The sequence below is a fragment of the Caloenas nicobarica genome, chromosome 6 (genome assembly GCF_036013445.1).
Source record: "Caloenas nicobarica isolate bCalNic1 chromosome 6, bCalNic1.hap1, whole genome shotgun sequence".
NCBI lineage: Eukaryota > Metazoa > Chordata > Aves > Columbiformes > Columbidae > Caloenas > Caloenas nicobarica.
Window position 1 is genome coordinate 1,750,860 of NC_088250.1, and position 12,557 is coordinate 1,763,416.

The following is a 12,557-nucleotide window of genomic DNA, read 5'->3' on the forward strand; positions in this document are numbered from 1 at the left end:
TGCAGCAGAAACTGCTATAGGGATCTCTGACACAGTCAGATTCTTCGCCCAGGATGTTAATAGCTACACATGCACAGGAAAAAGGCCCAGGCACAGCAGGATCTGCCTGTCTCCAGGACTGTCTGAAATCCCACCTGGAGAGGTAGGAATAATTCATAATAATTCAGGCCAATAGCTAATTTTGAAGCTGACTAATTTTTGCTTGTTTTGGAGGTGGTTGATATTGAAGGAGGTTGACTGAACTCAATCACTTGGTTTCAATTTGATCCATTGTCTCAGACCAGTGTCCTGTCTCTTATCATCCTCTGTGGATGATGAGATGGGAAAGTCCTTGGAGCATCCAGGGGACTAATCACTGAAGTGCTCCAGTTGCACACCAACACAGCTTTATTTCACTACCTCAAACCCACCATCTCTTCCTCTCCCCCTCCTCCCCTTGCATTTTGAATCATCCTGGTTTTGGAGTTGTCTGCTTTACTCCTTTCTATGTTTAAAAACAAATGTAAAGATGAAGGGAAAAACACCAGTCTTTATTGTATACGTGTGGGGTTTTTTGTGCTTCCTTCTGCTAGATGTGTAGTTTGATTTAAAAAGACTTACTAACTTCAGAAATCAGAGATTTGAGACTTTGCAACAGGTGCCTGTGAGAATTTGTTTTCCCAAGGCTCCCTCTATATTCAACGGAGACAGGAGAAAACTCTCAAGGCTGGGTCCTCCCAACCTATAACTGGCACGCAAAAGAAAAGTTACGAATCTCTTTGAGTCACTCTTCTCTTGCTCTGCGTTTAGGTCAGGACATTTCATACTAACAGCAAAGAGCAACTGTTTGGAAGCAACTGCATTTCAGTGCAGATGGATGTCAGACAAGACTGTGTGGAACCATAACAAATTTCAGTAATTATTTAGATTACTAGAGAAGACAAGTTATACTTGTTCCCTATTCCACCCTCCCTTCCCCTTTCCTAAAGAAACAGAGAGCAAGAAGCTGTGGAAGAAAGCAGAGGATTACCAAAGAGATGCTTGATACTGCTTATTCTGAAATCAGTAGATACTCAGGGTCCAAAAAGGCAAGTACTGAAAAGTAGCAAGAAGAGCTTTCAACATGCATACGTATTTGCTTTGTTTTGCTTTGCTTTGCTTTGCTTTGCTTTGCTTTGCTTTCTTTGCTTTGCTTTGATTTGCTTTGATTTGATTTGATAGTTTAGTGTTTGTGCAATGGAAGAGATGACTTAGGCACATACGTGTGACATGTTTGGAACAGGTCTGCATGAATTTGGAGTTTGTGAGGAATGGGGTGCAGTAGGCAACAGGCTGTTTAAAACCCTCTGGTCTGGAGAAAGAATTCTTTATGAATGTTTGAAAAAGGTAGAAAGAAGACAGCAAATTTTCTGAGGACTCTAACTGAAATGTGATACAGAAAAAATCAGGGTGTGAGAAACACTTGAAGGATTCGTGTAATATAAGAAGACGGCAAGAAAGGAAAGAAGCAGAGAAGGAAGTGTAGAACCTTTCATCCTGCTGTGAAGTTATCACGCTTGCTTTTTGCTATGCTCCTGTCTCAGCAGGACGAACTGAAATTCAGCATGGGACCAGAAAATGCAACCGCAGTTACTGAGTTCATCCTAGAGGGTTTCTCAGGGCTTGATCAAAGACTACAGCATTTTCTCTCTCTGGTCTTTCTGCTCATATACCTGATAACAGTGGTGGGGAACGCTACCATCATTCTACTCGTGCGTGTGGATCACCGCCTACAAACCCCCATGTACTTTTTCATCAGCAATCTGGCCTTCCTGGAAATCTGGTTTACATCCTCCACAAGCATCCAACTGTTTGTAATCCTGAGTTCTGGCACGAGAACAATCTCACTAAGCAGCTGCTTTGCCCAATCCTATTTCTATTTAGCACTGGGCTGTACAGAGTTTGTTCTACTTGTTGTCATGTCCTTTGACCGCTATGTTGCCATCTGCCAACCTTTGCGTTATGCTGCCATCATGAAGCCTTCGCTCTGCATCCACCTCATTTTTGCTGCTTGGGTCACAGGCTTCACACTCTCGAGTTACCACCTGGTCCTCCCCTATATGCTGACTTTTTGTGGCTCAAACAAAATCCATCATTTCTTTTGTGACAGCTCTCCCTTACTCAAACTGTCCTGCTCTGACATCAGCCTGCTTTGGAAAATAGACTCTGTTTTCTTTTCATTTGTCATTCTGGGTTCCTTATGTTTAACTCTGGCATTTTACATGTGCATCCTTTTCTGTATTCTACATCTTCCAGCAGCCTCTGGGAGAAAAAAAGCTTTTTCTACATGTTCTTCCCATCTCATCACCTTGGCAATTCTATATGGGAGCTGCATTACTCTCTACGTGTGTCCTTCAGAAGATGTTTTCTTGGAGAACAACAGAATTGTAGCTTTGCTGAACACTGTCCTGTACCCATTCTTAAATCCATTCATCTACAGTCTTAGAAACAAGCCTGTGATACTGGCCCTGAATGAAGTAATTGCCCGTACAACAGCACAGCTTTTCTCCTAATCACGAGGCATTTCTGGGCAGCAGCTCCAGTGATCTGCTATCATATGTTAAATAATACCAATGCATATGTATGTAATCTCCAGACAGAGATACCTCAGGAGATTTATAGGATCATAGAATCATTTCAGTTGGAAGAGGCCCTCAGGATCATCGAGTCTAACCATAGCCTAACCTAACCTAACTCCAGCACTAAACCATGTCCCTAAGAACCTCATCTAAATGTCTTTTAAACACCTTCAGGGATGGTGACTCCACCACTTCCCTGGGCAGCCTGTTCCAATGCCTGACAAAGCTTTCCATGAATAATCTTGTCCTAATATCCAACCTAAATCTCCCCTGGTGCAACCTGTTAACATTTCCTCTTGTTCTATCTCGCTGGATTGTGTTAAGTGATAAGAAAATCCTTTGCACACACAAAGAAGGCACTAACAATGGCAGGAGGAGTAAGTCAGCTAATATCCTGCCCTGGCTACTTCCAGTCCCATCACTAGGGAGCCACCAGCTCATCATGAGCCCGTCTCCAAAACCAAGAGCACAGAGGCTCAATGGCAAGTGGGAACCCGAATTACAGGCTCCTGAGGACTAAACATCTTGTCCAAAGGCTGCCCTGGGAGAGCTGTCAACCTTGTTGTCCAGGTGTGAAGCTTTGCTTTTAAGCAGATTCACTGAGAGCAGCTCTCTGGATCACCATTTGGACTAAGGGAATTGTTGCCTAGGGGTGCAGGACACATTATGGGATGCAGGGGAAGAGCAGTTTTGGATTACACAGGACTTTTCATGGGAAGTTTGGGGAAGGACTCTAACTAGTGCAGTCTGTCCTGTCTTCTCCTTAAACTTAATTCCTACGCCTTTGCTATGTGAGCAAATCTCTTCTTTTTGTGAATGTGTGAGTGTAGCAACTGGAGCAGGACCAAGGGGTCAGACAGCCTGTATGTCATTGGTGCCAGCAACTGAGAGACCAGAGTGACTGAACATAAGAGTGTGTGTGCACCTGTGTGTGACTGGGGTTGTCTGTACCAGTATCTGGAATGCGCCTGCGGCCCTCAAGCCTCATGTGTCCTGGTGCCTGCAACTGGCAAGGCTGGCATTCTGGGGAGGCTACTGAGAAGACTGAGTGTTTGAGCCCAGGATTGACCCTGTAAAGGTATATGTGTAAAATAGACTAGACGAGACTACACTGGAATAGCTCAGTTGCTAGGGACCTACAACAGTCATCTAGTTCAAATACCTGACCCATTCACGACTGACCAAAAGATAAATCATGTTATCAAGGGCATTGTCCAAATGTCTATTAAACACTGACAGGCTTGGGGCATTGACCACCTCTCTAGGAAGCCTGGTCCAGTGTTTAACCACCCTCTCGGTAAAGAGATGCTTCCTAATATCCAAGCTAAACATCCCTTGGGTGAGCTTTGAACCATTCGCACATGTCCTATCACTGGATACCAGGGAGACGATCTCAGCACCTCTCTGTCCACGTCCTCTCCTCACGAATCCGTAGAGGAATGAGGTCACCCCTCAGCCGCACCAAAGCTGAGTATGCAGCATAGTCACCTCTTTTGACCACCTGGCTATGCTGTGTTTGATGCACCCCAGGATGCAATTTACCATCGTGGCTGCCAGGGGACAGTGCTGCCTCCTGATTGACCCTGCGGCCAACCATCACCCCAGATCCCTTTCTGCAGAGCTGCTCTACAGCCACTCTTCTCCCAATCTATACTTGCACTCAGTGTTATTCCATTGCAGGTGAACAATCCAGCACTTGGACTTGTTCAATTTCATGCCAAGTGCCGGCTCCTGCAGTTGGGTCACAACAACCCCAGACAACGCTACAGGCTCAGGGAAGAGCAGCTGGAAATCTGACCAACGGAAAAGGATCTGGGGGTGTTAATCAACAACTGGCTAAACATGAGCCAGTGTGTGCTGTCCCCACAGCCCCCTGCTCTTCCAGAAACAGCATCCAGGACCAGTTCTTCTGTGAAATTCCACAGATCCTCAAGCTCTTCTTCCCAGATGCCTACCTCAGGGAAGCCGGGCTTATGTTAGCCTGCTGTTCTCTTCTGAGCAGGCCCAGAGGACCTGGGCAGCATTTGCTGTGTCCCAGAAACTCACCTGGAAGGTCAGGATATGGAGAAAACATTTGGTGTGGGAAGGGGCAGACAGGTACTGGTGGAACTGGCTGGTGTCACCCTGTGACATCTCTCAAAAAAGTTGTGGCTCTCAGGGAGGTTGCATGGTCCTCTAAGAAAGAAAATCTCAAAAATGACTTTTCATAGAATCATAGAATAATTTTGGTTGGAAGAGACCCTTAAGACCATCGAGTCCAACCATAACCTAAATCTTGCACTAAACCATGTCCCTAAAAGCCTCATCTGTATGTCTTTTCACCACCTCCAGGGATGGTAGTCAACCACTTCCCTGGGCAGTCTGTTCCATTGCTTCATAACCCTTTCTGTGAAGAAATGTTTCCTAATATCCAATCTGAACCTTCCCTGGTGTAACTTGAGGCCATTTCCTCTTGTCTTATCACTTGCTACTTGGAAGAAGAGAGCAACACCCTCCATGCTACGACCTCCTTTCAGGTACTTGTAGAGAGTGAGGAGGTCTCCCCTCAGCTTCCTTTTCTTCAGGCTGAACCCTCCAAGGTCCCTCAGTTGCTCCCCATCACACTTGTGCTCAAGACTCTTCACCAGCCTTGTCACCCTCCTCTGAACTCTCTCCAGCACCTCAATGTCTTCCTTGTCATGAGGGCCCCAAAACTGATGCCAGGATTCAAGGTGCGGTCTCACCAGTGCCAAGTACAAGGGGATGATCAATTCTCTAGTCCTGCTGGCCACACTATTCCTGATACAAGCCAGGATGTCATTGGCATTTTGGCCACCTGGGCACATGCTGGCTCATGTTCAGCTGCTGTCAATCAACACTGCCACATCCCTCTCTGCCAGGCAGCTTTCCAGCCATTCTTCCCCGAGCCTGTAGCGTTCATAAGGTTGTCGTGACCCAAGTGCAAGACCTGGCACTCAGCCTTGTTAAGCCTCATACAAGTGGCCTCAGTTCTAGGATCCAGACTGTCCAGATCCCTCTGTATGGCCTTCGTACCCTTCAGCAGATCAACACTCCCACCCAACTTGGTGTCATCTGCAAACTTACTAAGGGTGCACCCAATCCCCTCATCCAGTTCTTTGATAAAGAGATTAAACAGAACTGACCCCAGTACTGAGCCCTGGGGAACAAAACTTGTGACCAGCTGCCAACTGGTTTTGACTCCATTCATCGGAACACTTTGGGCCCGGCCCTCCAGCCAGATCTTTATCCATCACAGATACACCCATCCAGGCCATGAGCTGCAGCTTCTCCAGGAGAATGCTGTGGGAAATGGTGTCAAAGGCTTTACTGAAGTCTAAGTACACAACATCCACAGCCTTTCGTTCATCCACTAAGCGGGTCACCTTGTCATGGAATGGGATCAGGTTGGTCAAGCAGGACCTGCCTTTCATAAACCCATGTTGACTGCGCCTGATCACCTGGTTGTCTTGTATGTGCTACGTGATGTCACTCAGGATGATCTGCTCCATGACCTTCCCTGGCACCGAGGGAAAGGCCCGTCATTTTCCAGATCCTCCTTCTAGCCCTTCTTGTAGCTGGGCATCACATTCGCCAACTTCCAGTCAAATGGGACCTCCCTAGCTAGCCAAGATTGGTGACAGACAATGGAAAGTGGCTTAGTGATCACGTCTGCTAGCTCCCTCAGCACCCTTCGGTGTACCCATCTGGCCCCATAGACTTGTGTGTGTCCAAGTAGTGTAGCAGGTCACCACCTATTCCCCTTGGATTATTGGAGCTTCATTCTACTCCCTGTCCCTGTCTTCCAGTTCGGAGGGTGTGTACCTGGAGCACAACTGGTCTTACTATTAAAGACTGAGGCAAAGAAGGCATTTAGCACTTCAACCTTTCCCTCATCCTCTGTCACTTTTTTTCTTCCCTCATCCACCTGAAGGTGGGGATTCTTCTTAGCACTCCTTTTGTTGCTCATGGATTTATAGAAGCATTTATTTTCGTTTTTTTGGCACTAGCCAGGCACAGCTCTAGTTGAGTTTTGGCCCTTCTAATTTTCCCCCTGCATAACTTTAGAGCGTCCTTGTAGTCCTCCTGAGTCTCCTGCCCCTCCTTCCAAAGGTTATAAATTCTCCTTTTATTCCGAAGTTCCAGACGCAGCTCTCTATTGTACTAGGCCAGTCTTCTTCTCCACTGGCTCGTCTTTTGCCACACGTGGACAGCCTGCTCCTGTGCCTCTAAGATTTCCTTCTTGAATAGCAAGCAGCCTTCCTGGACTCCTTTGTCCTTCAGGACTGCCTCCCAAGGGACTCTGACAGCCAACCTCCTAAACAGATCAAAGTCTGCCCTTTGGAAGTCCAAAGCAGCAGTTCTGCTGACCACCTTTCTAACTACACAAGGACAAGGGCAGGGTCCTGCACCTGGGGTGGAATAACCCCAGGCATCAGTACAGTTTAGGGGCAGACCTGCTGGAAAGCAGCACTGCAGAGAAGGACTTGGCAGTTCTGATGGACAACAGGTTGACCATGAGTCAACAATGTGCCCTTGTGGCCAAGAAGCCAACCGTGTCCTGGGGTGCACTGGGAAGAGTGTGACCAGCAGGTCAAGGGAGGTTGTTCTCCCCTCTACTCCCCCTGGTGAGGCTGCATCTGGAGTACTGTGTCCAGTTCTGTGATCCCCAGTTTAAGAAGGACAAGGATTTACCAGAGGGAGTCCAGTGGAGGGCTACAAAGATGGTTAGGAGCCTAGAGCATCTTACTGATGAGGAAGAGACTGAGAGAGCTGGGTGTGTTCAGTCTGGGGAAGAGAAGGCTGAGATGTAATCTCATCAATGTTTATAAATATCTCAAGGGTGGATATCAAGAAGATGGGACCAGACTCCTTTCAGTGGTGCCCAATGATAGGATGAGTGGCAACGGGCACAGACTGAAGCATAGGAGGTTCCATTTGAATATGAAGAGAACCTTCTTTACTTCGATGGTGACAGAGCACTGGAACAGGCTGCCCAGAGAGGGTGTGGAGTCTCCTTCTCTGGAGACATTCAAGATCCACCCGAACACATTCCCGTGCAATCTGCTCTGGGTGTACCTGCTTTAGCAGGTGAATTGGACTTAGATGATCTCCAGATGTCCTTTCCAACTCTAACCATTTTGTGATTCTCCAATAACAGAAAACTCGATCATTTCAGGATCCCTATCCCCAAGGCAACCTCCAACCGACATGTTACCCACGTTTGGCTCACTGACCAGCTCTGTCACTAAGTTGTCTTCCACACACTCCAGGAGTCTCCTGAACTGCTTCCTCTCTGCTGTGTTGTATTTCCAGCAGATATCTAGTAGGCTGAAGTCTCCCATAAGAACAAGGTCTAGCGATGGACAGATTTCTCCCAGCTGCCTGCAGAATATTTCATCTGCCTCTTCGTCCTTGTTGGGTGGTCTGTAACAGAGCCCCACCAGGATATCTGCCTTGTTGCCATTCCTATTGGTTCTCACCCATAAACAACCCTGTCATCACCTTCATCAAGCTGCAGACAATCAACACACTCCCTAACATACATGGCTACCCCACCTCCTCTCCTTCCTCACCTATCCTTTCTGAAGAGTTCACAGCCATCCAGTTGTGAGAGCACTCCGGTTATGAGAGTCATCCCACCATGTTTCTGTGATGGCAACTACATTGTAGTTTTTGTGCTGCACAATGCCATCCAGCTCCTCCTGTTTGTTGCCCATGTTGTGTGCATTCGTATAGATGCACTTCAGCTGGGCCATTGATCCCGCCGCTTTTTTCTGGCGAGAAGCCCTGATTACTTTTCAGCCATCCTCAGGTGCTTCCATGTTTTCTAGAACATCAATAACCCTTGTATCTCTTCTATTACACAGCTCTCCATCCCCTACCCTCACTGGGATTGCAGACCAAAGGGCCTCTCTAGCACCCCTTCTTTCAAATGCTGGCATCCCACCCTTGGGTTTGCCTCTGCCACAGGGTTTTCTCCCCTTCCCCCTTCAAATCTAGTTTAAAGCTCTTTCAATGAGCTCTGCTAACTCCTGCCCCAGGATCCTTTTCCCCCTTTGAGACAGGTGAGTCCCATTTGTCACCAGCCATCCAGGTGTCATGTAAACCAACCCATGATCAAAAACCCCAAAATTCTGCTCGTGGCACCAGTCCCTCAGTCACGTATCAATCTGCTGGGTCATTCTGCATCTTTCCTCATCGTTCCCTGCTACTGGGGGGACAGAAGAGAACACAACTTGTGCTCTGGATCCCTTAACCAGTTTTCCCAAGGCCCTGATGTCCCTCTGGATTGCCTTTGGATTTCCCATCACAGTCTCATCGCTGCCCATCCTGAAAAGTCTCATTTTGATCTCACGGGAAAACACTGATATCTTATTTAAAGTATTCAAAACAAAGAAAGGAGAATAACAAAACCAACAACGTTTGATGCTTAAAGTTGCAATAAGACATTTCCTTCACTCTACCTCTTTCATTTGGTTTCCTTATTCTTTCATTTTTAAAAAAGGTTCTCTGCATTTCTATCATACTGAACCCTACAGCATTAGAAAGTGCTGAGAGCTTGAGAGATAGGAGATGCAGGAGAAGGTGAAGATGACATGACTGGAGGTAGGCTTTGAAGCCATTTCTATTGCAGTTACCTGACCAACTTGCGGCAGGCAGGCAGACATTGTGACATCCTCACATGCATCACAAAGCCCAATGGATGCCAGCTCAGGCAGTGGACAGAAGTAGAGCGAGGCAAAGCCAACACGGCTGGACTACTGCTTGTGAGGTCACCTCATGACAGCAATGCTGTTGGCCAGGAGTAGGCAGGTATGATGAGGTCGTCAAGGACGCCAGATGGGAAGGCTGCAGACAGATGAGTCAGCCCCTGGTCAGGCCCTGCCCTGGGGTGAAGACACCTGTACACGCCATGGGAAACTGTGGGACATGCATGAGAAATTGTAGGATGTGACAGAGAAGAGTGTCAGAAAGGACCAGAAGTATGGGCAGCTGTGTGTGTCCCAACTGGGCCTCACAGGTGATTGCAGATGTGACAAGGTTGGCCAAACTGCACAGAGGGAAGCGCTGGGGACTGTCTGGGCAGTCAAGTCTTACAAGGCCAGCAGTGCTTGGGGGAGCCATCAGTGATGTCACTGAAGTCCCAGAGGACCTAGGCAATGGCATCCAAACTATCAAATTTGAGTACAAGTGGAGAAAACCTGAGCCCATTGTGGAAAAAGTAACTGATGGTGGTTCTGAATTGGGGAGGAGATTGGGGCAGAGAAAGGGAGGCATCAAGGTGGATCGTGGGAGAAGCAGCCTGTGAAAAAGTGGGGAGGAGAGGGATTCAAGGGACCAGCTGCCCGTGTGGAGGTGGCTGGTCAGTGCTGGTCTGGCCAAACCCCCTGCCTGATCACCGTGGTCTGTCCTGCTTATTATACTGGTTTCTGTTTGGGTAGAGTTAATTATCTTCATAATTCATAATGTGATGGAAACAGTGTCGATCACACGCCAATGTTTTAGTCATTGCTGAGCAGTGCTTGCACAGAGTCAAGGTCTTTTCTACTTCACATGCTGAGAAGTGGGAGTAGGCTGGGAGTGCCCAAGAAATTGAGAAGAGACACAGCTGAGACACCTGACGCCAGACGACCAAAGGGATCTTCTGTACCATATGAAGTCATGCTCAGCAATAAAATTTGGGAGAAGAAGCAAGGGGAGAACAGTCAGAGTGAAGGAGTTTGTCTTCCCAAGTAACTGCGATGTGTGACAGAGCCCTGATTTTCTGGAGATGGTTGAACACCCACCAGCCAGCGGAAAGCAGCGGATGAATTCCTTATTTTTCTTCGATTGCACACACAGCTTTTGTTTTACCTATTAAACTCTCTTTATCTCAACCCATGAGTTTTCTTTTACTTTTCCAATCTTCCCCTACATCCTGCTGTGGGGGAGTGAGTGAGAGACTGTGTTGTCCTGAGCTGATGACCGGAGTAAAACTATGACATTTCTTAAACTCTCTTCCTGGCTATTTGCTGTGTGAGTGGGTTCACTGTTATGTGTGTGTTTGGGTGTAAATGTATGTACACACTTTCTTGGTCAATTCTAAAGCTAGCAAGGAAGAGGAGGACACCAGGATATGAAGAGACCCAGGGTTGGAATGGCCAAGTGAGTAATATCTCTCAGTCTGGGCAGACCCAAAGCCCAGGTCCACAGGGGAGGGACCGCAGGAGTGTGTGAGATGGCAGGTAAGTTCTGCCTGGGATGTACGGACCACTTGTGCAACCTTCACACCAGATCAGTCTGAGAGGAGGAACGGGACAGGGTCAGTTGTGTTGCTCATGGTTGTGTAAACGCTGCTGTTGGTGTGGTGGCTGTGAAGTTGTTGTTGCCTGTTGGAGCTGGTCTGTGTCAAGTTGCCTGTTTCCATCTTTATTTCCCTGCAGATACCTGGATTTAGTGCTTTCCCTTTGGTTGACTCCACCTTGGGCATCCTCCACCTCAGGCATCCTCCACCTCCTGGAGGATGTCCTCTGCCTTATCACACATTTGGGCAGTGCAGCCTGAGAGTATCTCAGTGACCACTCACCATCTCCACTGTCAACAGACAACAAGGGGTGTGTCCTAAATCCAAACCTTGTTCCCTAACAACTACCATTGTGACAACAAGCATTTTACTCAGGTCCTTTTGGGCTGAAATTCCTGGGCCTGTTGTTGGCATCAGCTTTAGAAGAACAGCCAAATCTTGAGAAACTGCACACTGGAGATATAATTTTATTACAGAGATGCTATGAGAGAGTCAGCACTGACACAGTGTTAGAAAAGTACTTATACAGGTTTCCGATGTTTTTTAAAACATTTGTACTGGGTTCATTTCTCAGGACAGTGAGCTGAATACAAAGTTATGTAGGAACATAATAACCATAAATAACAATATGGGTAGTGCTAACAAAAAAAAAAAAAAAAAAAAAAAGGGGTAAAACAATAAACAGAGTACAGGCCTGCACTGGGCTTCACTGAATGTCAGTTGTGGAGAGTGATGAAAATTTTGTCAACATTGACAAACATCCATGAAATCACTTTCCTAATCGACTCCTTGAGCTCCTGGTTCCTCATGCTATAGATGAGGGGTTCACTGCTGGAGGCACCACCGAGTACAGAAATGACACCACCAGGTCCAGGGATGCAGAGCAGAGGGCCGGGGGCTTCAGGCAGGTAAATATGCCAGTGCTGACAAACAAGGTGACCAAAGCCAGGTGGGGAAGGCACGTGGAACAAGGCTTTGTGCCATCCCTGCTCAGAGGGGATCCTCAGCATGGCCCTGAAGATCTGCACATAGGACAGCACAATGAACACAAAACACACAAAGAATAAACAGACAGTAACCACAAGTAGTGCAAAATCCCTGAGGTAGGAGTATGAGCAGGAGAGCTTGAGGATCTGGGGAAGTCCACAGAAGAACTGATTCAGTGCATTGACCTTGCACAGGGGCAGTGAAAACGTATTGGCTGTGCGCAGAACAGCATGAAGAAACCCAGTGGCCCAGGCAGCTGCTGCCATGTGGACACAAGCTCTGCTGCCCAGGAGGGTCCCATAGTGCAGGGGTTTGCAGATGGCAACATAGCGATCATAGGCCATGATGGTGAGGAGAGAATATTCTCCTGTGACCAGGAACAGACAGAAAAAGAACTGTACAGCACATCTTGCATAGGAAATAACCCTGGTGTCCCAGTGGGAATTGGCCATGGTTTTTGGGAGAATGGTGGAAAGGGATCCAAGGTCAAGAACAGAAAGATTGAAGAGTAAGAAGTACATGGGGATGTGGAGGTGCTGGTCACAGGCTATGGCGGTGATGATGAGGTCGTTGCCCAGGAGGGCAGCCAAGTAGATGCCCAGGAAGAGCCAGAAGTGCAAGGGCTGAAGCTCCCATGTGTCTGTGAATGCCAGGAGGAGGAACTCAGTGATGGTGCTGCTGTTGGACAT

At 47.5% G+C, this 12,557-nt stretch overlaps 2 protein-coding genes across 2 annotated transcripts; one reads left to right on the forward strand and one right to left on the reverse strand.

Moving 5' to 3' along the window:
* Nucleotides 1-1,547: 1,547 nt before the first annotated feature.
* On the forward strand, nt 1,548-2,531 carry LOC135990120 (olfactory receptor 6E1-like). Its single transcript, XM_065637544.1, has one exon. The coding sequence runs from the start codon at nt 1,548-1,550 to the stop codon at nt 2,529-2,531; it is 984 nt and encodes a 327-aa protein (XP_065493616.1).
* A 9,066-nt stretch (nt 2,532-11,597) lies between these two features.
* Nucleotides 11,598-12,557, reverse strand: LOC135990121 (olfactory receptor 14J1-like). The gene has a single exon (XM_065637545.1). The coding sequence runs from the start codon at nt 12,555-12,557 to the stop codon at nt 11,598-11,600; it is 960 nt and encodes a 319-aa protein (XP_065493617.1).

Coding starts and splice junctions, on each gene's coding strand:
- LOC135990120 (XM_065637544.1), top strand. CDS start 1,548: ATGCTCCTGTCTCAGCAGGACGAACTGAAATTCAGCATGGGACCAGAA.
- LOC135990121 (XM_065637545.1), bottom strand. CDS start 12,557: ATGTCCAACAGCAGCACCATCACTGAGTTCCTCCTCCTGGCATTCACA.